The following is a 23,913-nucleotide window of genomic DNA, read 5'->3' on the forward strand; positions in this document are numbered from 1 at the left end:
TCTGGGCCGTGGAACCCTTCTCTGAAGATGGTGGGTCCCTGAGGTCTCTCTCTGTCTTGATGATGGGAAAATCTCTCTCTGAGCCACAGCAGGACTGTACACTGTTTCTGGTTGTTTCCTGAGTGGCTCATTTTGGTTTTAGCTAATGGCAGCATTTGAAAAAACAATGAAGAACTAGATATCTCTGCATCCGTCACTTTACTACTTATTCCACATAGGCATGGTGCCCACCAGGGAAGGTTGACCCGCCCCAGGCTGTTGTGTACATTTATTTTTAACTTCTTGCCAGGCCGATAGCTGTTTCGTTTTAATTTCCCATTCTTCGTTCCACACCCTTCTCTCCCCAACCTGGTCTGGTCAGTCCTGCGTCTTTGTAGGAGGTGAGCAGTGGTGGCTCTGGCCCTGAGTCCTGGGCCTGCCCCACGGCCTCCCCGGTGGGGCCTGCCCCTCATGGAGTCCAGAGGTCCAGGCTGGCTCACCAGAAATCTGTTTCCCACACACCCCAGGCTTGCAAGGCTTCTGGAACACAGCCTCTTACCAAGATGTTATGGTTTTGATCGGACTGTGTGTCATTGGTGTATAAAGAGAAATACCCTTCTTTCTCTGTTTCCAGAGTCTTCTACCAGTGGTTTGCTTCCGTTCTTAAAGCATGTTCCTGCATCGGCCTCAGCATCACCTGGGGCCATGTTGGAAATTCAAACTCTCGGGCCCCACCCCAGACCCTAGTGATCTAGGAAACCACGGGGGTGGGGCCCAGTGATCTACATGTTCTGAGAGCTACTGACCAGAAAGCGCAGGTCATGTTTTTGTTTTCTCCCACTTGGGCGAAGCGCATTGCCCTGGGCTGGGCCGGGGCGTAGCGCATAGTACAGAGGTGGCTCAGACAGGCTCGGGTGCTGTCCTGGGGAAGCGGATTCCCGTGGGAGCACCGGGGACCCGGCGGGAGCGCACAGCCTCTGTGCCGTGCCCGAGGATGCGCTTCTGTGCGACCACAGCCGGCGGGTCAGCCTCTGACTCTGGAGCACAGGCTCTTTGTTTGTACCCAGCGCCTCCTCGTGGGGGCTGCCGGTGAGAAGTGACGGTCATGGCCGTTCCGGTTCCTGCTGACCACGTGATAACACAGTCAGCCTCTTTTGGTGGGGGTGCTTATAGACCCCTGGCGTCTCTGTTTTGAACTGCTGCTGCAGATGGGAAATTCATGCTCAAGATGTTGGTGACATGTCAGGCCAGCAGCAGACGGGGCTGTGACGTGATGTCTGCCCCAGAGCGGTGTACGCAGCAGCGGCTCCTGGCTGGGCCTTTCGTCTTTCTTTGGAAGTTACGCGTTTCCAGTGTGCATCCCTCACTCTCTGGTTTCCCTTTATAAACAAGGGTGACTTTATTTTGTTAAAATATGTGTTTGTTTATTTATGAGAGAGAGAGAGAGAGAGAGTGCACAACAGCAGGGGAGGGCAGAGAGAGAGGGAGACACAGAATCCGAAGCAGCCTCCAGACTCCGAGCTGTCAGCACAGAGCCCTGAAGTGGGGCTTGAACTCATGAACCAAGAGATCATGCCGAGCCCAAGTTGGACGCTTAACTGAGCCACCCAGGTGCCCCAACCAGGGTGACTTTTAAGTGTCACAGGATTACTGTGGTGTCCAAGCTGTGAGCTGGCCGGGATGGAGAGGCTGCTGAGACAGGTTCTCACTGAATGTGGGGGTTTGTCGAGGGCGGGGAGACCCGGCTCCGCCTGTGCAGACGAGGGTGGGTGTCTTGCTTCGTGGAAGAGGTCAGGTGCATCCTGTGAGGCGGTCCCCGGGGCCCAGTCTCAAAGATGACGGGAGCAGACGGATGCCAGGGGCTGGCGGCCACGTGTCTGGGCTTGGCCTGCGGCCTGCGTGGGAGCCAGGCCGCGGGAGTGTGCTTGTTCTTTTCGTTCTGTGGTATTTTTGTATCTTTCCTTTTTTAGCATGTAGATTAAAAAATCCTGTGGGCAGAGAGAGCGTGCTGTTCTGTGGAGCACATGTGGTGGTGGGCACGTCTTTTCTCAGAATGAGTGTGCGAGTGTGCGTGAGTGTCCATGCATTTCCCCTCCTCTCCTCTCCCCCTCCTCTCCCCTCCTCTCCCCCCTCCCCCCCCCAAATGGGCAAGGGTTGGCTCCTGTAAGTGTCCTTGACCTGTGACAGGTGACTGGCAGGCGAGTGGACAGGTGGTCGTGGTGAAACCTTAATTTCCCGGAAGGGCCATTCAACACATATGTGGAAATACACCCTGGAATCCGTGTTATGGTCACAAGGGTCGGGCCGAGTGTGTTTGTGCAGGACGATAGGCCTGTGCTTGAACCAGGGTCTCTCCCAGCTTGAGTTCACGGCTGCGTGTAGTGTCGGCTTCCGCGAGAGGGGCCGGCCGGCTCCGTTACGTCACCCGTGTGCGGCGAAGTCCCCTTCTTGGTAACGTCACTAATTCTGCTGTTCTCGTCCCCCCTCTCCCGCCTCCCAGGTTTCGAAGGTAAATGGAATCACTCGAATGTCGTCATCTCTGGGTACAAGTGCAACCGGTGCCAAAAAGATGCGCGAAGTCAGACCTTCACCGTCCAAAACTGTGAAGTACACTGCAACGGTGACTAAGGGGACTGTCACATACACCAAAGCCAAGAGAGAACTGGTCAAGGAAACCAAACCCAATCCCCACAAGCCCAGTTCCACCGTCAACCACACAATCTCAGGGAAAACTGAAAGTAGCAATGCAAAAACCCGCAAACAGGTGCTATCCCTCGGGGGGGCGTCCAAGTCCACCGGGCACGCCGTCAATGGCCTCAAGGTCAGTGGCAGGTTGAACCCAAAGTCATGCACTAAGGAGGTGGGGGGGCGGCAGCTGAGGGAGGGGCTGCGGAACTCCAAGAGGAGGCTGGAGGAGGCCCAGCAGCCCGAGAAGCCACAGTCGCCCCCCAAGAAGATGAAAGGGTCGGCCGGCGGCACGGAAGCGCCCTGCAGGAAGGCCCCCGCCGCCCCGGCCCCCGCCGAGAGAGCCCCGCCGCCCGGCCCCGCCAAGAAGGAAGCGGCCGAGCGGAGCTCGGAGCGGAGCCGGCCCAAGCGGGCCGCGGCCGGCAAGAGCACGCCGGGCAGACAAGCACACGGCAAGTCGGACGGCGCCTCCTGTGAAAATCGTTCTACCTCGCAAACGGAGCCCTTGCACAAGCCGCACGAGGTGGCGGCCAAGCCCGACAAGGGGGGCGGCCGGGCCGGCTGGGCGGCCATGGACGAGATCCCCGTGCTCAGGCCGTCCGCCAAGGAGTTCCACGACCCGCTCGTCTACATCGAGTCGGTGCGCGCTCAGGTGGAGAAGTACGGCATGTGCAGGGTGATCCCGCCCCCCGACTGGCGGCCCGAGTGCAAGCTCAACGACGAGATGCGGTTCGTCACGCAGATTCAGCACATCCACAAGCTGGGCCGGCGCTGGGGCCCCAACGTGCAGCGGCTGGCCTGCATCAAGAAGCACCTCAGATCTCAGGGCATCACCATGGACGAGCTCCCGCTCATAGGTGAGGCCCGGCCGGGGCCTCGCTCACGTCCACGGCCCGCACCCCGCGGGGGCAGGGCTGTCTGGAGGTGGCCTGCCTTGGCGTCCGGACGCCTGTCTCCGCCCTGTGTCCTCGCCCCGCCTTCCCTCTGTGCTCCACCCTGGTGTCCCGAACTCTGGTTGTCAGGACAGTGGCCACACCGGCTTAGGACCCACCCCAGGCCCCTCGTTCTACCCCCCTCGTCTCTTTAAAGACCTGTTTCCACATGCAGCCCCTCCCGTGAGGCCCTGGGAGCTAGGGCTTGAGCATAATATTTGGGTGACACAGGTTGGCCCGGTTTCTCTCTCTTCTCCTTTTTCCTTACAAGTCACTGCCTCCGGTGACCAGCGGGGCCTTTTCAGACACCACAGATCAGGGGACGGGTTTAAGGTTCTCCTGAGGGCCGGGCCCGCTGCGGAGCTCACCTCGGGGGCTCCCCGCGTGAGCGTGCGTCTCGCAGCTGCAGGGCCGTGGCCCGGGCAGAGCCCCCCACGGGCCCCCAATGTCCCCCTTCCTCCCACAGAGCTGCTCGCCCCTCCGGGACTCTCACCCTGTGTCTGAGTTGCGCTGGGTTTGCAGAGAGCGGGCCTCCTTTGGGGCTTCGCTCCCAGCCTTACGTTGTGCTCCAGACCTGTGAGACGGGGCGTGCTCCCGCCTCCGTGTCAGGGGCCCCGAGTTTGTGAGGGCGGGGAGGAAAGGAGCCGTTGAACAGCCACTGAAGTGCCAGAGCTTGGAGCCAGACGGGCGGCCTCACCCCTGTGATGAAGTACCTGCAGGAAGTGATGCCCGAGTGAGAATCCTGACTTGGGGCCGTGGGGACGGGCTGGACAGGCATGAGCGCTTGGTGTCGGCCGCGCCCTACGTGCTCTGAGCAGCCCCGGGCCCTCCTGGCGGTGCTGAGATGTCTCAGCCTCCCCCCACCCACTGCACAGGGCGCCATGGGTCTTTGGGAGTAGTGGGGTAGTCAGGTGAGGTAATGACAGCCAGCAGCCTTTCGTTCAGAGTAGGTTTTCTGGGCCTTGCCTCCTTCACGCAGCGCCCACGGCCAAGGGATGCATCCCCACAGTGCGTGTGTCTGCAGTCTCGGCTGCTGCCCCCAGAGTGTACGCCTTATTTGTCCCCATCCCTAAAATGGGTGCTGAGCTGGCCTGTCAGTGTAGCAGCCTTGGACTTTGGGTCTGAGCTTGGCCGCAAGGGGCTTCACAGTTTTGAAGCAGTTTTCCAGAGACTTCCAGTACAGGTGCTCCTTCTGCGTCTGTTCCCAGCCCCTGGGGGAGCGGCTGTGCCTTGGGGAGCAGGGGTGAGGGGGCGCTTGGCCACTCAGCAGACTCACAACCCTGCGATGTGCCCAACGGCAGTAGGTGGAGTCCGTGAAATGATGGATTTTCAAGCAGCGTATACATTTTCAGGTGCTGCTGGATCATAACGTTCTATGTAGAGAAAAATACAGAAGTACGGATTGCCTCCTTCCTAGTCAGCCTGTGACCTGAGCCCCTGTGGCTGGCCAAGGGCACTCCCTTCCCTGTCCACCTCTGCACGTCTGGCACTGGGCTGCCAGCCCCACATCTATCTGCCCCTTTTAAGCTGGAGACCAGGAGTGAGGGATGGGGTCTGGGCCTCATGGGCTGTCCTGGCCCAGGGCACGGCCAGCTTCCTCATTGATGTTCCAGACACTGACGTGTGTCGCCAAGCAGAGCTAATGATGTGCCGGCCGCTGTGCCCCCTCCCCTGGTCTCGGACAGGCGGGGGATCTGTTCCTGCAGTCTGCCCGAGGTTCGCACCTGGTGGCCCCACGATGCCAGCCCTCCATGCACTGTGATGCTGTTCCCAGGCGGCTGTCAGAGCCCATAGGACCTTAGCTTCTACATTGCTTATAAACTATCCACAGCCTCCAGAGACCAAAACCCTAATCTCTACTGATCTCTCCTAGCACTTTGTTACATACTTACCTTCTAATAGCCAGTGGATGGTTACTCTGGAAGGTTTTGTTCCTCCTCTGTTGTCTAGAGGGAGGTTGCTTTCCAGGCCCCTTAGAGACAGTCCTCTGTGAGTTCAGATATATCTGATTTTGACACGCGTTGGTACAGTGCTGAGATCTGATCGAGGCTGTAGCGAACACCAGCCTGCCCTACACCCCGAGACAGGTAAGCAGGCTCTCGGTGGGCGTGGGCCATGAGAGAGAGCTGAGGGACAGACAGACCGTCTTCTGCCCTCTCCCAACACTGCCTCTTGCCCTGGAAGTCAAGGGGACCACAGACCACTTATCGTGCGTGTGCGTGTGTGGACGAGGTGGGGACCGACAGTGCGCGCTGCACGCACGGTTCATGCCATCACAGCTGGTGCAAGGGTTGCTGGGACATGGGTGCCACTGGGCGACACAGCCCGGGCCCTGCCCCATCTCTAGGGACAGCCCCTGCTCCACCCACCTCTTGGGGTGTGTGGGGGGTGGGGGTGTCCCGGTACATCCCGCCCCTGCTGGGGGCCCCCTGGGATGTTCCTCCCCACAGACCCACCAGGCCGGCTCTCCTTTCACTCGGGCCTCTGCTTACGTGGGGGACACCTCCCCTGACTGTCCCAGCGAAGACGGCAGCCCCCGGGCCCCCCAGCCCCTCTGCCTGCTTTACCGATCCCCATGGCGCCCCAGATTGTCTTGTCCGCCCGGTAGACTGAGCTCCCTGAGGGCGGGGGCGATTCCGACCCCAGAGCCCATAGCATCCTGGGCACCTCGTGGGCGTCCCCAGGCTTCACCGGTTGGACCAAGAGAGTCTCGATTGGGCCTTTCCCTGACCGTCCCTGTGCTTTGTCCCCGTCCCAGGAGGCTGCGAGCTCGACCTGGCCTGCTTTTTCCGGCTGATTAACGAGATGGGCGGCATGCAGCAAGTGACTGACCTCAAAAAATGGAACAAACTAGCAGACATGCTGCGCATCCCCAAAACCGCCCAGGACCGGCTGGCCAAGCTCCAGGAAGCCTACTGCCAGTACCTGCTCTCCTACGACTCGCTGTCCCCGGAGGAGCACCGGCGGCTGGAGAAGGAGGTGCTGATGGAGAAGGAGATCCTGGAGAAGCGGAAGGGGCCCCTCGAAGGCCACACGGAGCACGACCCCAACAAGTTCCACCCCCTGCCCCGCTTCGAGCCCAAGAACGGGCTCATCAACGGCGTGGCCCACAGGAACGGCTTCCGCAGCAAGCTCAAGGAGGTGGGCCAGGCCCAGCTCAAGACGGGCCGGCGGCGCCTCTTTGCTCAGGAAAAGGAAGTGGCTCGAGAGGAGGAGGAGGACAAGGGCGTCCTCAGTGACTTCCACAAGTGCATATACAAGGTGGGCCCCCCGGGGGGCTGGCCGCGGGCGGGGCTGCGCGCCTGGAGCAGCAGCGTGTGCCACCTGGGGGTGCTGTGGGCGAGACACAGGCCTGGGACGTCCGTCCCCTGCGAGCTGCGACCACCGGTGAGCCCCCTGCTGGCTCTGGTCCCTGGATCTGCTTTGCATTAGGTGGCATGTGCGCCCACGGGCCAGGGACGTGGTGGCTTGGGTGCGGACGCCCGCGGGGCAGGGTCTGCCCCTCGGAGCACCCCAGCCAAGTCAGCCTCTTGGAGCATCCCTGGCCCGCAGGGCGCAGTCTGCCCCTCAGGGCGCCCCCAGCCCATCCAGTTGGTGGGAGCTGCCCGGTCGGGCCAGGCTCTCCGGGCCCTGGGCACTGGCTTCCTTTGCCTCCTTGCCTGGGTGCAGAGCGACCTGTCGGCCCCTGGCTCTGCTCCGTCCTTTCTGGGGAAGCCATCAGCACAGGCCTCAGCAGTGAGTTGCAGGGGCTTGGCGGGGGCAGGAGCCCGGCAAACAGAAGTGTGCACACACTTTTCCCAGCAGGGTTGCTGTCCCGAGATGTCCCTTCCTCCCAGAGGCAGGCAGAGTCCCTGTGTCCCCACATGGCCACCTGCCTGCCAGCGTGAGCAGGACGCCGGCACGGCAGGCAGATCCCAGCTGGGACCCTCACTAGAGGTCTGTTGGGTCGCAGATGGCTGGGAGGGAGGTGTCGTCCCTGAAGCCCCTCGCCCGGCGAGCCGTGTCCCCACCTCTGAGCCCCCCTGGCAGCAGTGGGTGGCGTGGTGGTTTCGTGCTGCGCTGACAGGCCGCCGTGGGTCCACGTTGTCCCCTGCCCACGCTGCCCCGGGGCCCTGGCCCGTCCCTGCCTGGCGGGGTCGCCGCGGACCTCCGACGCCCTCTTCACTCCCGGAAGCCGTGGATTTCTGGGACTCATCTCCCTCCGGGTTCTGGGCCTTCCCTTCCTGAGCCCACGGGAAGTCCCGTCTGGCTGCTCTCTGCCACGCTCCTTGTCTCCCGGCTGTACTCCTGTGCCCATTTCTGCAAGACGACGCCCTGCTGGCCTGGACAGAACTTCCTAGACCCATCAGTGTCCCCGTTCTCCTCTCCTGGCACTGCCCCCAGAGATCCTGGGCGGGGGGGGACCCTTGTACACTTAGTGTCTTACAGTGAGGGAGGAGGCGGCACATGGGACTCCTCCATGGGCACGTGCTGGGTGCTCCTTGGATGTTTGTTGAAGCCGTTTGTTAAGTCTGCTGACTAAATAGTCAACTCCAGAAGTGAGGTATTTTGTACTTCTGTTAACGTTTTTTAGTTAAGGTCAAGCCTACAAGCTTGAGGCGATTCTGAGTAGACTTATTCTGGAAACGTATAGTAGTTGATAACTTCAGGGCTCATCAGTCTGGCGGCCCACAGCAGGGGGAACATGGTGGCAGCCGTGGGGGACGTGGGGATGTCAGCTGCAGCCGTGTGTGCGCTGAGGGCCTGCGAGGGGCCTTCTCGAGGCCCCAGCCCTCTGTGGGCACGGACTGCTGGACGCCAGGTGTCATTTTCTAGAATTACAGTTGCTCTGCCTTTTGGTTGGTGTGAAATCCCATCCCTCCCGGCTGATAGGCCCTCTGTAACGAGCGGACTGTCTGGAGAAGCTCGCGGTTGCCCAGAAGCATCTCCTAGTCAGAGCCCCGCGCAGTCCCTCTCCCTGCTGAAAGGCAGAAGCAAATGCTCCAACTTCATGGTGATCACTTTGACTGTCCTTCCTGAGGCGAGAAGGGTCCGCCCCCTTCTGAACCTGTTACCTGTATGGGGGGAGGGTGCGTAGTGTCCCCACATGAGGGAAAAGCCACCCTGCCTTGTCACATCCGCAGCTCTGCTTACGGCTCCCTGCACTCACGGTGCTCGCTCACTCACTGAGGGCTAGGGTTCAGCAGGCCAGAGACGTCGTCCATCCGAGCGCCGCTCTGTCTCCAGCCCCTAGAACTAGGCCTGGTATACAGTAGGTGCTCAGTGAGTACCTCTGCAGTAAAGGGACAGACGTGCCCGGTCAGGAACACAGCTCTGAAGAGGCTCATCTCTGCAGAACGAAACCTCCTCTCTGTGGAGCTGAGCACGGAGTCCCCAGTGGGATTCCCAGACCGACACCGCGAGCCATCTTCTCAGAGCGAGCGTGTCCCTGTGGAGATCGCTGGGCAAGGAGGCAGGGTGCTGGCCGTCCTGATGCTAGGTCTCCGGCGCCAGGTGCTCCCCGGGAGGTGTGCGGAGGGCAGCGTGTGGCTTCTGTGGCAGAGAAGAAGCAGAGCGCGACTCCCCTCCCAGGTCCTTGAGGGGAGGCTCAAGCAACGTGTGCTCCTGTGTGTCACGGGCGTGCCTGTCCGTGGCCGCCGTGTCTGCCAGATCAGGGCAGGGGTCCGTCTGCTGCGGGTGCTGTGTCCTCCATCCCCAGCGGTCACCATCGAGGACCCTCCCGAGAGCGTATTCTCCTGTGGTCTCTGCCAGTGTCAGCTCACCCGGGATAGGGGGTGCGGCCTCGGGTGGCTCAGGGCTCAGTTTGGCGTCTTACACTTCCGACCCTCTCGTCTTTTTCTTTCCAGGGAAGGTCTGTTTCTTTAACAACTTTTTATCGAACAGCAAGAAATATCATGAACATGTGTTTCAGCAAGGAGCCCGCCCCGGCTGAAATCGAGGTGAGTGCGCTTCCCGGGGCCCCGGACCCCCCCTGGCGCCCAGTGGTGCTGAGGGGACCCCCCGCCCCCGCTCCTGGGGCCGTCGTGGGTGTCTGTGTGCTGCGGGCTGGCAAGTTGTCGCCAAATCCAAGCGTGCTTGGGGGCGGAAGGGGTGTAGCTGCCTCCCTGTCTCCCCCCAGCCAGCGGCCGGGAGACGCAGAGCCCGGGGGGGCAGGGGGGCACCGGGCACAGCCCCTGCCTGTGGCTGGTCCTCGCCCCGTCCGCTTATGCAGGGGAACGTTTGGAACCCCTTGAATCCACAGTTGGACGTTTCCTCTCCTCTGTTTTCTCTCTAACGGGATTGGCAGGGCCCATCTTTGTGCCCCTCCTGCTGTTCTTGGAGTTCGTGTGAGGCTGGGAAGGTGGGAGCGCGCCCGCGCCCGCCCCTGGGGGGCGTTCTGGGGGAGCCCCTGCTGCAGGACAGGGCCCGGATCTGTCTGCCTCCCTCGCCCGGCCCGTCGGGGGAAGGAAACCCAGCTTGTGTGGTTGGTCGAGGGCAGCGCTGGTGGGCGGGTCTCAGACCACGTCTTCCTGTCGTCAGGCATGTCTGCCCCTTCTAGACACACCTGCACTCGCTGCTGGGGCCCAGCCTCCCCGGGGAGGGGAGTCAGGACAAGTCCCCGCATGGGCCGGGTCGGGCCAGGTCGCGAGGGCCGTGCACGGCAGCCGTCGGAAGCCCAGGACCGGAGCGCCAGCCCCGCAGCCCTGCGTGTCGGTCATACTCCCCTCGGCCGTGTCTGCCCATCTGCACGGGCCCCCCCGGCTCCGTGCCCTGGGTGCCACTTTTGAACGCTTCCCCCCCCGCCCCTCCACTTTGGACCCACAGAAGCCACACCGCTGGGCCCTGATTCTGGGACGCAGTCGTGGGAAGAGTCATCAGGAGAAAGGGACGGGCCCATTGGGGTGAACAGGCGGGCCGGCAAGAGAGGCCTTCGCTGCTCCGCGCAGGTCTCTGCGGGGGCCTCCGAAGGTGCAGGGTTCGATCCTGTGCGGGGCACGAAAGACGCACAGCTCATTTTAGTTCCCCGCTCAGGACTTCATTCTCTCTGAGAGTCTCGCTTTCTCTTAAGCTCTCGCATGGTATCTGGACGCGAGGGGAAAGTCTGAGTCTGGTTTCTAGATCCTCCAAAGACGGCTGGGCCTTCCTCTAGGCTGGTGGTTGGGTGTCCCCTGGAGAGGCCCCCACTGAGTGGCGGGTCCCCCACGTGGCCGTCGGTCTGTGCACCTGGTGGCAGGGCCGGGCCTCACACAGACACCGTTCCTCTGCCTCCAGGAGATGCGCTTAAGGAACCCAGACGCTTAATGCTGTGGGATTTGTTCTTGGGGCTTTGGAGCCCCCGCAGGCTGGTCCCCCTTTGGAGAAGTCGTGGCGGAGCCTGTGTGCTGTGGCCGCTAGCGCTTCTGTGCCTTGTGACGCCCAGTGCTTGTTCGTTGGGCTTCCTCCCCTCCCTCCGTGTCGTTGCAGCTAAACGGGGTTTGCCAGAGTATTAGGGAGGTGATGCTGTGCTTCTGGAGTGACCAGTGAAGACAAAAAGGGCCTGTGAGTTGGGGGAATTCCTTGTAGGAAACTGAGCACCTCTTAGCTGTTAGCAGAACATGTTCCTAACCCCCCGCCCCCCCAGCCCGCCCCTGGCTGTGGGCAGGACTCCCTTTGGTCCCCTGGGAGTCTTCTAAAACTGGTAGTGTCACAGCCCCAGCGCCCGGTCTCATTTAATTGGCCTGGTTCACGGCCAGCGTGGAAGTAGTCTTCCCTCCTGGGGATTCTGATGTGCAGCCAGGGCTGAGGAGTCAGGAGCGCGGAGACGGGAGGTGACGACGGTGTGCGTGTGTCCGGATGTGGGACCTGGAGGCTGTGCTCGTTACAGTCTGAGGATGATGGGCAGATGCCTTCAGCCCCCTTCATCTCCTAGCTTTCCCCCCAGGTTTTCATATAAATAAAAAGTTTAAGTTTATTTGAGAGAGAGAGAAAACATGAGGTGGGGAGAAGCAGAGAGAGAAGATGCCAAGCCGGCTTCGTGCTGTCAGCCCAGAGCCCGGTGCGGGGCTTGAACTCACAAACTGTGAAATCATGACCTGAGCAGAAATCCAGAGTCGGATGCTAGACGGAGCCGTCCATATAAATGATTGTTAAAGTCGTGTAAAAATACACGTAACGTGACTTAACCCCCTCAGCCCTTTCTCCGCGTGCAGGTGGCTCAGCGGCATTCGGTGCCTTCACGTTGTTAGGTGCCCGTCACAACCACCGGTGTCCGGACTTTCACCCTCCCAGACTGAAACTGTTCCCGCTGTACGCGGACTCCCCGCCCCAGCGGCCAGCGCTCTGGTTTTCTCTCTCTGACCTTGACCGTGGTGCTGAGTGTGTCCGTGTAGGTGGAGTCACACAGCACGTGTCCTGCCGCTCGGTGCATTCAGCCTCAGGTCTTCAGGGCTCGCCCGTGTGTCCACACAGCCTTCCCTGGAGAGGCCGAGTCCTCTGCTGTGTGGGTTCTGTGCGTCCTGCTGGGCTCTGGACGCGGCCACGTTTAGTGGGACGTGGTGACTATCTGGGCGCCCGTCGGCGGTTCTGTGGGGAACGTGCGTGCTCCCGCCGCCTCGCCCTGTGCCCCGTCCGAGGCGCCTGGGCTGCCCCGTGCTCCGCGGCCCGGGCCGGCGGAGGTGCTGACCCGGCCTCTCCTCCCCGCAGCAAGAGTACTGGAGGCTGGTGGAGGAGAAGGACTGCCACGTGGCCGTGCACTGTGGCAAGGTGGACACCAACACGCACGGCAGCGGATTCCCGGTGGGAAAATCAGAACCATTTTCAAGGTAACGGGCACTCTGGCCTGCGCTGGGGGGACTCGGCGGTGTCCCTCTCCGCCGGTCTGTGACGCCCCTCCGCCCTCCTCCGCAGGCATGGATGGAACCTCACCGTCCTCCCCAATAACACAGGGTCCATCCTGCGTCACCTCGGTGCTGTGCCTGGTAAGCCTGACGCGGCCGCCGTCCTCGGGGTACCGAGGCCGCCTGCCTCGGGCTGCAGCCCACACGACCAGAAGGGGACAGGAGGCTTACGGGGGAGATCACGTATATTGAACGCTTAGCTCTTTAGAATAGAGAGGAATCCATCGTCGAAGTCAGTGAAATGTGGACGAGTGAACCAGATGGTAGAATCTAGAAGCGGGGCAGACACGTAGTGGCCACATTTTCATCTTGAAATCGGTGTTTTCAGCCCCGATGTCCTGATTCCTTAGGGCTGTTGTAGGCTCAGAAGTGACGGTTTGCAGATGGCTGGGACAGCCAGGTGTCCTGAGGGCCGTGGTCACTGAAGGCTAGGCCCCTCCACACACTCGGGGCGGGGGGGGGGGGGCGCGGCAGTGATTCCTCGAGGCCTTGCCAGATGGTGGGGTTTGAGCCTCCCGCCCCAGCACGCGCAAGAGGCCACGACATGTGGCTTGGTGGTTACCTCAGGACAGTGATCGTGTGCCGCTTAGGGCATCTTTGAGCTTCCTGACTAAACTCACAGATTAAGATTTTTTTTTTTTTTTTTAAACTTCTCGTAACCGCATCTACCTCGCTGGCTTCCTTTCTGTGTAGCACAGAGGAAGGGCCAAGCACCTTCTCACCGGTGTTGTCTGATTTTGAATCCCGTTCCTTTTTCTCTCCGCTGGGGGAGGAGGCAGGGGTCTCTGGTCACCACCCCTCATAACACATTCCTCTCCCCGTTGGCAGGAGTGACAATTCCCTGGCTAAACATTGGCATGGTCTTTTCTACCTCATGCTGGTCTCGAGACCAAAACCACCTTCCCTACATCGACTACTTACACACTGGTGCTGACTGCATTTGGTGAGTACGCCTGTCCTGGGGCCCGGGGGAGGGGCTTCTGGAAACTTCCACCTCTCCGCGGCGGCCCACCACCCTCGGGAGCTTGCCTTGTGTGGCTTGGTCCCTCGCTCCCAGTTCAGCCACAGAATTTCTTCCTCCCTTGTAAGCGCTTGAGCTTTTGGGAAGGTTTAGAAGAAGGTTCGATTTGCTTGAGTGGTGAGCAGGGTTTTGCGTCCTTTCATATGCTTATTGGCCGTTTCCGTTCCTTCTGTCAGCTGCCTGCTTACCCTGGTCTTTTCTTCTAGGACGTTACTTGGTGGTGGTGTTTTCTAGGACTTTATGTCATAGTAGGGGTGACGGGTGTCACAGAAGGTTGACCGGTGTCCCCAGCCTTCCCCGCACCCAGTGCGGACCGTCCTCTCTCTGGCCTCGTGTGGGGTTACTTTTGGCATCTCTACAGCCAGCGGTGTCCCATCCGTCGCTGCCACAGAGTATAGGTGTCATGGCCGCGGGTCCCTGCTGTGGGAGAGGCCCGGTTTCTCCTACCTGGGTGCCCGCCTGTGACCTGCCGCCCTGTTGGCCCGGCTGCGCCCACGGCTGGTCCTCGGGGCCCTCGTGACAGTGGCGGATGGGAACGAACTGCACGTAATCAGGCTGTCCTGTCACCCACCGAGTTACGGGCAGCACACGCGTCCCACACTAACTGAGGGGGTGTCCTGAGGGGTGATAAGGCATTCTTTATTAAAATACTAGCGTTCTCTGTTCTGCAGGGTCTGTCTCTGCCACGGCCTCGCCATCAGGGCTCGCCGCTCTCAGGCCACCTTCCCACAAGTGCGCTTAGTGCCGAAGCCTGGTGGGACTGCGGGCCCCCCCATGCGGGCTTCCCCGCAGAGGAAGGGGTGCTCTGCATCCTGTGGGGAGATGGAGAGGCTGCTGGGCCATGGAGGCGAGGGGGCTGGTGTCCTGGGACAGGGCGTGGCATTCAGGAGTGCGGCCTGCTTGTCTGGAGGGCCGTTCCCCACGGATGAGCTTGCCACAGCCGTGCCTGGCTTGGGGTGCAGAGGGGCCCGCCCTGCACGCAGGGGTGAGGGGCAGTGAGATACTGTGACCGTGGGCCTTTGGAAGCCTGACCCCTGGAACCCCGCTGGTGGGGGATTAAAGAGGATGCTAGGATGTGATCAGAGGACCCTGTAGTGTGTGGTTCTTCTTAAAACACGCGGCTAGGCTTAGACCCCCTGGATTTCAGTCCGAGATCAAGAGCAGAGCGCATGGGTGTTGAAATACGCACTCGTAGAGAACGTGACAGTGCCGATCGGCCCTCCCTGTCGTCGGTGACTGAAAGCTGGATTTGGCCTCGAAGGGTAGGGTTTGCTCACAGATGGCAGTTGTGATGCCGGCCAGCCAGTGGGCCTGTGTGCAGCTGGACATTTGGATGGTCGTATGGGGGGCAGGATGTGAGCTGCCCGACGGACTCCCCTGATGGGAGGTCAGTGGTGTCATTGGTGTGCGGCCTGGTCAGACCCCCCCCTCCCCGGAGCGTGTCCCTGGTGGGCCCCCTTGGGACACTGGTGATAACTCCTCACCTCCCTGTGACGCAGTGAGGTTCCAGACTCTTCTGTTGGTTAAGTTCTGTCTACATCGTCAGCCTTTTCTCCCACTCCGCATCCCTAGGGCTCCTTAGCTCCGGCCAGAAGGGTCTGCACTGTCCCCTGCCCTGTGGCCCGGCCCCTCTGCTGTGCAGCTTGCCCGACGTGCCTCTCGTGGTGCCGGCTCCCCTGTGCCCTCAGCCGGGCTGCCTCCTGGCACGCGGCTCCCTCTGGACCCGTGTTCCTGTGTCCCCTGAGTTTGCCTGCTCCCCGTCCCAGGATTTCAGAGCCGCTGTGCTGTCCTTGTGGCCAGGGGCGCAGGGCGGCCAGTGCACAGGCCGGACTTCTCTCCCGACTTTGTGTGTATTTGGAGAATGCAGGGGTCCCCTCAGCTGCCTGGGGGACCAGCGCCATCGTCCTGTTGCATCCTCTGCAGGTTTAGGGCTTAACGGAGGCTGGTCGAGTCTGCACGTGTGTCTGGATCTGATTTCTAGGGTCTTTGGGACACCTGGTTTGGGTTCGAAGGCTCTTCGGCTCGTGCGTAGGTCAGCTGCGCGTCAGGAGTGTGTGCGCCCGCCGTGCCTGCGTTCTGCGTGCAGCGGAGGCCTGGGGGTTGCCCTGGGAAGCGGGGTGCAAATCCCTGATCCCCGGGGGGCACCCTCTCCCAGGCAGCGACCATGTTAGTTCACCTCTCGGAGGGAGGGAGGGTTGCATGGAGGGCCCAGCGAGCGCTTCCTGGGTAGAGACCCCGTGTCAACGGCCGCATCCCGCCCGTGTCCCCGCACCTCCCAGGTATTGCATTCCTGCTGAGGAGGAGAACAAGCTGGAAGATGTGGTCCACACCCTGCTGCAGGCCAACGGTACCCCAGGGCTGCAGATGCTGGAGAGCAACGTCATGGTAGGTGCCTGACCCGCCCGGGGCCGCAGCACTCGGGGCCCTGACCTAAGCCAGAGCCGTTGCATCAAGTCCCTTTCCCTGCTGGCCCCCTCTACTCCCCCTGAGGCAAAGAGGACATTGAAAATAATGAACCCTCCAGGGATCCGTCCAAGTCAACCTGTTCTCTTTTCCAAAAACTAAAGCAGTGCTGTCCTCAGGGGGCAGGGGACTCTGGCTGACGAGGCACATGCGGCCTTGGAGTCTGTTCAGGGCCTGCTTGTTTTGTAAGTGGAGACCCTGCGTTCTAGGAGGCGGGGCCGGGGCTCGCCACAGCGGTCTAGTGGGTTTTTTTTTTGTTTTTTTTTAATGTTTTATTTATTTCTAGGAGAGAGAGAGAGACAGCATGAGCAGGGGAGGGTCAGAGAGAGAGGGAGTCACAGACTGAAACAGGCTCCAGGCTCTGAGCTGGCAGTCAGCACAGAGCCCGACGCGGGGCTCGAACCCACAAACCGCGAGATCATGACCTAAGTGAAAGTTGGACGCTTAACCCACTAAGCCACCCAGGCGCCCCAGCGGTCTAGTGGTTTTGTCGTGCCTGCTGCCCTGGCCTGCTGGGCACTCGGGGGACTGGGCTGCTGCTCCGGGATCCTCAGGTCACAGGAAGCAGTGCAAAGGCTTCTGACCCCGACTTCAGGAAGTCCTGGGCCTGTCGAGCTCCTGGGAGTCTCTAGCCTTGAGTTGCGTCCTGACTCCTGAGCTCAGGTCCTCTCTGGCCTGTCTCACCCCCCACCCCCCACCTGGGTCTTCCATCCCTGTTCGGCCCAGAGAAAGGGGAGCCGCAGCCCCCAGCCTGCGCCTCTGGGCCCGCCTGGCTCCAAAGGCTGCCCAGCAGCTCCCCCTGGTGGTGTCAGTTTACCCTGTTCCAAGCTGGCAGCGGTGAATGGGGACGGGTCTGTGTCTTCACAGCTGCCGTGTGCCAGCGTGAGGGTGTTGTCCGTGTTAGGCCGGTATCCGTGCAGATCTTTGTTGTTCTTTTAGGAATTGTGTGTCTGTGTTTTTTTTAATGTTTGTTTTTGAGAGAGAGATAGGAGTGTGAGCAGGGGAGGGGCAGAAAGAGTGGGAGACACAGAATCCAAAGCAGGTTTCGGGCTCTGAGCTGTCAGCATAGAACACAGTGTGGGGCCTGAACTCAAAAACCGTGAGATCACGACCTGACCTGAGGTCTGACGCTTAACCGACTGAGCCACCCAGGCGCCCCTTGTGCCTTTGTCTTCTAAAAGGAGCAGATCTGTAATACTAACCCTCCCCCCCCAGCTCCTGGCCAGCAGGGTGCATGGCCATACACTTGCTCGGGGAGACACTGTCGGGCCCTCACAGAAGAGGGACTCTTGAGCGGGGGGTGGGGGGTTGGTGTTTGGGAGCAGCAGCCATGAACTCGCCCGGGCCCGGCCTGTCTCCCCAGATCTCGCCGGAGGTGCTGTGCAGGGAGGGGATCAAGGTGCACAGGACCGTGCAGCAGAGCGGCCAGTTTGTCGTCTGCTTCCCGGGGTCCTTTGTGTCCAAAGTGTGCTGCGGCTACAGCGTCTCTGAGACCGTGCACTTTGCCACTACCCAGTGGACGAGTATGGGCTTCGAGACGGCCAAGGTAAGTCTGGGCGTGCGCGTGTGTGGGCATGCGCGCCCCGTGTGTGGGTGCACATGGGTCTGACGTTAGGTAACGCTGAGTTTCAGAATCTGCATTTTGAAACCTTTAAGAGGCAGTTGGGGGGGTTTCTAAAAGGGAAGTTTATATCACAAAAGATTTTGAATTCTGTTACTGACTTACACACCGTGTTGGGAATATAGTACGGAAAGAGTATACGGTAAGGCTTAAAATGAAAATTTGCACCCTGCCTCTCTTTTTAAAGTTTATTTTGAGAGAGAAAGTGCGAGTGGGGGAGGAGCAGAGAGAAGGGGAGAGATCCCAAGCAGGCTCTGCACTGATGGTGTGGAGCTTGACACAGGGCTTGAACCCACAAACCATGGGATCACGACCTGAGCTGAAGTCGGAGGCTTAATCATCTGAGTCACCAGTTGACCCTGCACCCATTTTAAAGCTGTGACAGCTGCCCTGTGGCTGGTGGCCCCCTGTGACGCCTTTTCCGGCCGCCTGGCACTGTTCTGGAGGTCAGGGACGGGCCTTGGATTCGCAATCGCGTTGAATCCAAATGGAATTCAGAATATGAGAATTCAGCTAGCCCCCCACCTTTCCAATGAGGGGGAGCCCCGGGTAGCGGCCCAGTGAGGAAGACCCGCCCTAAAGTCCTTGACCGCCTCTCGCAGGAAATGAAGCGGCGCCACATAGCCAAGCCGTTCTCCATGGAGAAGTTACTCTACCAGATTGCACAGGCGGAGGCGAAGAAGGAGAACGGCCCCACGCTCAGCACCATCTCCGCCCTTCTGGATGAGCTCAGGTAACACGGAGGCGGGGCTCTGGGCCCAGCGGGGGAGGGGGGTTCCTGTGCCCTGGGGTGAGGGGGCCCGTGGGGCACTGGCTGCCTCTCAGAAGAACCACAGGGCCCGCCGGGTGCTCAGCGAGGTGGTGGAGACATTGGTGGCTTTTCTTATTCTTCTCTCGATGCCCAGTGTTCAGGGTTAGTAAGTGTCGATGGGCACTTGCAGGGGGTCAGCTGCCTGTGGGAAGGATGGGGGCGGGGCTGGACCCCCGTGTGCTGGCGGCACGTGGTCCCTGACCCACAGCCACCAGGCCCAGCCCGGCCCCCCCCATGTCCAGGTTGGCGCTTGTGGCGGGGGTGCAGCGGGTCCCACCAAGTCCAAGGGCCTCCCCCTGCTCCCGTCCTCAGCGCTCAGAGCAGCCCCGAGGGTGCAAGCGGGTCGGGGCTGAAATCGAGGCTCGGCTCTCGTTCGCGGCTCCCCCTGCGACCGTGTCCACCTTGCCCAGCCGGGTGGAGGTGGAGGCTGGCGCGGCCCCCACGGCGCCCTGACGCCCGCCCTGCTCTGCTCTCACAGGGACACGGAGCTGCGGCAGCGGCGGCAGCTGTTCGAGGCCGGCCTCCACTCGTCCGCCCGCTACGGCAGCCACGACGGCAATGGCGCCATGGCGGATGGCAAGAAAAAGCCTCGAAAGTGGCTGCAGTTGGAGACGTCGGAGAGGAGGTGTCAGGTCTGCCAGCACCTGTGCTACCTGTCCATGGTGAGCCGGGGAGTCTTCACCCCTACCCTGTGCCCCCCTCTCCTCTGCCCTGCACTTCAGCCCGTCCTTCCCCTCGGCTGCCCCCGGGAGGCCTGGGCCCCGTCTGTCCATCTGTCCTGAGGGTCTGTCTGGTCAGAACTGACATTTCTCCTCAGCGGAGCAGCCCTGTTTGCAGCCTTCTGGTCTCTGGCGGGAGTTGCTGCTTCTGGGGTCACCCGACCTGCTTTGTCCCCGTTGGCTCCCACAGCGTCCCCACCCGTGTCCCTGGCCTGCCCAGCCCTGGGTGTGGCTGCGCTCATGCTGCCCTGTCTCCCCGCGGGCGTGGGGCTCGGGCACCCGGCAGAACGGCCACTGGGCTGGTGTGGCCCCGGCCTCCCGTCGGGGCGGCCGCTGGGACTCCGTGCGCCTCTGCCCGGCGGTCCCGGCCTCCAGTAAGAGGAGCTGAGAGAGGCGGCTCCTCACACCCGCGAGGGCACCGATGTCCCGCATACGGTCGCAGGGGCGCAGAGCAGCCAGCACACACCCGCCCACCGCCTGGCCTTATGCCTCTTGGGATGCCACCTCTCCCTGTGTCCCTGTCCCTGGACAGGTGCCCTGCATGAGGGGGGGATCCCCCCTTCTGAGAGGAGAACCACAGTAGTCGGGTGCTACAGCCAGCACCCCCCGCGGGGGCCTCAGACGACCCGTCTCTCCCTTCCCAGCCCTGGAGGCTGAGAGCCTGGGGTCCGGGAGTCGGCAGCGCAGGTTTCCTCCAGGGCCACTCTCTCCCTGTGTCCTCGTGTGACCCCCCCACCTGGGGTGGGGGGTCTAGGTCTTAACCCCTTCTTGTAAGGACACTAGTCATACTCAGACTAGGCCCACCCGGTGACCTCATTTCATCCCAGTTGCCTCTCTCTAGGTCCCGCCTCCCGGTATGGCCCCATTCTGAAGTACAGGGCGTTAGGACTTCATGTGATGGGGGTGCAGCGAGGGGGCCACATAGTGGAGGCCACAGCCGCCACACACGTCCACGCAGATGCTTCCCAACTTAGGACGTGTCCGCTTTGCGATGCTCCCAAACTGGTGTGCATTTAGTGGAGACCGTACTTGAATGTTTACTTTTGAGCCGCGCCTTCTCCCCCCAGCGATGCGCTGTGGGGTCCTGTGTAACATGGGCGGCGGGGACCGCGGCTCCCCACCAGCCCTGTGGTCACAAGGCTGAACAGCCGGTCCTCTCACCACCGCCCTGTCCCGTACAGCCATTCTGTCTTCACGTTCAGCAGCACGTTCGGGAAGTTCCACGAGGCAGTCAGCACTGCATTGTCGCACGGGCTTTGTGCTGTGTGACTGGGCCCCGTAGACTGTGCGTGGGAGCACGCGTCAGGTGGCCCAGGCCGCGCCGCGCCGTTGGGGCCGTTAGCTGCCTAACGCGCAGTTTCAGCTTTAGGAGAGTTTGAGCGCTCAGTGGCTTCATCGGGACGTATACGTCGAGGAAGCTGTGTGTGTGCTTATGCCTTAGCCTCTCTTTTCCAAGGCGTTTCTGAGGAGGGAAAATCAAGGGCAACGCTCTCTTAGAGAAAGCAAATCAGAAGCATTTCCCCAGATCTTGAAGCTGTTTTGTGAGCGTGGCTCGTAAAGGCCACGTAGTCCTGTGCACGTTCCTGTCGTGTTGGAACGGAGTTACTCCTGTGGGAAAGTGTCCCGCCACTTCCAACGACCATGAACAGCCTGGGCACGACCTCTGTGCCTGTTCCTGTGGGTTGGTTTTCAGGCTGTCAGCAGGCGTTTCCTATCCGCCTGAGTGAGGTTTTAAGGAAGCCTGTATTGGGGCGCCTGGGGAGCTCAGCCGGCTAAGCATCTGATTCTCAATTTAGGCGCAGGTCGTGATCTCACAGTTTCTGAGTTCAAGCCCTGAGTAGGGCTCTGTGCTCACCGTGCAGAGCCTGTTTGGGATTCTGTCTCTTCTTTCTCTTCTCTCTGCCCCTTCCCTACTCACGCTTTCTCTCAAATAAATAAAACACTTAATAAAAAAAAGTTACTTAGACATGAAAGCTTGTATCATCCGGAATTGATAGGTAAAAACTGACGTTTCATTTTGATTAACAGTTTTCATTGCTTGGATTGCTAATAAGATTGTATTTTTGTTTACGGTTTCCTGGTTTTGTCTATTTCTGTCCTTAGCCCGAGTGGCTTAAAAGGCGATGGGTTTATTTCCCTAAGTGTCGCTTCCTTCCTCCTGCCGCTGCCATATCACTATGTGTTTCCCTCCATCTTTGTGAAAAGGCCTGTGAACCTCTTGCATCTTCATTGTTAAGGCAGCATTTTCCCTAATTTCACACTAAATGAGACCCGGACTAGAGGTTGGGAGGAGGGGGGACAGCCCCCACGCAAACCAGCTGTCCCTTCGTGGCTGTGGTGGGTCAGGCCCCACCCTGTGCTGCCAGCACGGGCCGTGGGGGTGCCCTTCCCGCTGCCAGATTTCTTCACTCTGGCAGGCTGGGGGGGTGGGCGTGCTGGGCTTGCACGTCACCCGAGCTGGCGGTTGGAGTTTCGGGGCAGGTGTGGACAGAGGCACTGGATCCCCCAGGGGATTGCAGGTGGGGAGCCGATCGAGCCACTGAGGTGTTTGGGGTGCATTCCTGATCCCCCTGCTGCACCTGCCCGTGCGGTGTGTGCGCGAGGTGCCAGGAGCCCGTTAGCTGGCACCACGGTCTCCTCCGGCGTCCTCCAGCCAGCCAGTGGCAAGAACCCCACGTAGGACGGGGCAGCAGAGTGGAGAGGGGGACTTGAAACCCAGAGCACGCAGTTCAGAGACGGCGGCTTGTTCACATGGTTGGAGGTGCTGCTCTGGGTGGTCGGTTTTGGTTTTTTCTCATTGTCAGGTTCAGGGCACCCCTTACCCTGGGTGATAGGTCAGGGTCAGGCCTCCCTGAGGTGATCGCGGGCTGTCCCTGCTCCCCCCCCCCCAATGGCTTCTGCACCTCAGGAGTGCCCGCGCTGTTCCCGCAGGTTGTGCAGGAGAACGAGAACGTGGTGTTCTGCCTGGAGTGCGCCCTGCGCCACGTGGAGAAGCAGAAGTCCTGTCGCGGGCTGAAGCTCATGTACCGCTACGACGAGGTCAGTCCGCGCCCGGAGCCTGGGCCCTGTCTGCTTTCCACAGGGGTGAACTAGCCTCCGTCGTTGCCCCAGGGGGCCCGCTGGCGGGGCCCGGGGCTGGGGGCCAAGGGCACCCAGCATGGCCTACCAGATGGCCTCCTACCCAGGAAGTAGGGGAGGGCCGGCCTGCGTCCGAGCCAACCTGGGGACCCCCAGGAACTAGAACCCGGGAGATTGGCTCACTTCCTCAAACTTCGTTCCGTCCCAGTTTTCTTTTTCCACTTAACGGGACCCCTCACCCCCCTCTCCCCTGCAGTGTCTGGGAGCCTGGCGCACCTCTCCCCTGCAGCGTCTCCGTCAGCACCAGTGGCCTCCAGGGCCTCTGTTTCCAGGGGACTTGGTGTCAGGCTGTGGGCGTTGGGCCCGCTGTTTGCCTAGGTTGCTGAGGAAACGAGGGACCGCGCTGTCCCCTCCAGCTGGGGCTGGGGTCCAGATCCAGGGGCATGTGCATGTCCATTGTGGGACAGAAGCAAACTGGGGGGACAGGCCGTGGTGCAGACGGCACAGGAAGCCCGGGGCCTTCCCTCTCCGCGGGGTGCCTGTGAGCAGCAGCCGCCGCCTCAGGGGCTCAGGGCAGCCTTCCTCTCTAGCCCCGCAGAGTCCCCTCGGCCACAGCCTTACCGCAGCGCATACTGCGTGCAGCGGTCACCCCCACGGTGGGCAGCCGCCAGGGCGGGGTCAGCGTGGAGGGGCTCGGGGTCTGCCGAGAATACCGCTGCACCGGCGACGGCGCCTGGCACCGGCTTCCTCCCACTGATGACCCTCGTGCATGCCCGCTGTCGCCTGGGCCGGGGTTGGGACAGCGGGCGCGTGGCGGCGCGGCCGCCTTCCGTCGCTCGTGGACGTGCCACAGACGGCGCTCCGCATCTTTCGTCTCAGTAGAAACTCCTGTGTGACCAAGGCCAGGTCAAGAACACGGGAGCGTCCGACGCAAGCGGCAGGGCCGCGGTGGGAGGCCAGGGGCGGCCCTGGGTCCTCGCACGACGGCCCTCCGCTGAAACGTGATGTCTCGTCTTAATGCATCCAACCCCCCAAGCCCCGCGCCAGCTTCCGGTGCCCATCCGGCCGGTTGTCGCCATGCATGCGCTTCCGCTTTTGTTCGGGGTAGCCGTGCCTCCCGGCCCGTCTCGCCGAGTTGCCCGGTGGGTTGTGTCCATCAGACCCGGCACGGAGACGGGTGCCACGGCGCCAGGCGCACCCCTTGGGTGACTCCCTGGCACTTCCGGCAGGATCGCCTGGGCCCGCCGGCCCCGCCCCCTGCCCCGGGCTCCTGGAGGATGAGCGCGCGTCTCACCCCTTGACTGACCCAGAACGCTTTGGGGTGGGGGGGTCTTCCCTACAACTGGGCCGCACGCACCTCTGCGCCTGGCTCTTCTCCCTCAGTCTCTAGCGCAGCTGAGCCCCGAGGGCTGTGTCCCCCGCGGGCGCCTCTGTCCCGCACGCCCTGCACCAGCTCTGAGGGGTCGGGCGCCCTGGGCTGTGACCGCCCCTGGCCTCACACGTCTGAGGCCCCGGGCTGGACTCGGGAGGGGGTGGTGGCGCGTCCGCGGGGCGGGGCTCGGGCGGAGGTCAGAGGGGAAGCCTTAGGCCGAACAAGCTTGGCGAGCGCCGGACGGAGCGCCGGACGGACCCGGGTCTGGCTCCCCCAGGGCGCGTCAGGTGCCCGCCGTCAGGGCCCGGTCAGCTCGCGGGGAGCCACCGCGCGCCCTGGGGCTTCGCCTCAGGCTTTCAGGCGCTGCGGGGTCTGGG

At 61.6% G+C, this 23,913-nt stretch overlaps 1 protein-coding gene across 4 annotated transcripts in view; it reads left to right on the plus strand.

The window, feature by feature from the left end:
• The window catches only part of JARID2 (jumonji and AT-rich interaction domain containing 2), a 277,074-nt gene that overhangs the window by 249,862 nt on the left and 3,299 nt on the right, over nucleotides 1-23,913 (plus strand). For all 4 annotated transcript variants that reach the window (XM_039251495.1, XM_039251497.1, XM_039251496.1 and 1 more), the window contains 11 exons: nucleotides 2,480-3,521; nucleotides 6,355-6,857; nucleotides 9,443-9,535; nucleotides 12,258-12,376; nucleotides 12,462-12,532; nucleotides 13,280-13,394; nucleotides 15,752-15,857; nucleotides 17,299-17,481; nucleotides 18,159-18,289; nucleotides 18,846-19,029; nucleotides 22,018-22,125. In XM_039251495.1, the coding sequence (XP_039107426.1) occupies nucleotides 2,480-3,521; nucleotides 6,355-6,857; nucleotides 9,443-9,535; nucleotides 12,258-12,376; nucleotides 12,462-12,532; nucleotides 13,280-13,394; nucleotides 15,752-15,857; nucleotides 17,299-17,481; nucleotides 18,159-18,289; nucleotides 18,846-19,029; nucleotides 22,018-22,125 (2,655 nt within the window). The remainder of the gene's footprint in view (nucleotides 1-2,479; nucleotides 3,522-6,354; nucleotides 6,858-9,442; nucleotides 9,536-12,257; nucleotides 12,377-12,461; nucleotides 12,533-13,279; nucleotides 13,395-15,751; nucleotides 15,858-17,298; nucleotides 17,482-18,158; nucleotides 18,290-18,845; nucleotides 19,030-22,017; nucleotides 22,126-23,913) is intronic.

This window comes from Hyaena hyaena, unplaced genomic scaffold (genome assembly GCF_003009895.1).
Source record: "Hyaena hyaena isolate Hyena2069 unplaced genomic scaffold, ASM300989v1 scaffold_389, whole genome shotgun sequence".
Classification (NCBI taxonomy): domain Eukaryota; kingdom Metazoa; phylum Chordata; class Mammalia; order Carnivora; family Hyaenidae; genus Hyaena; species Hyaena hyaena.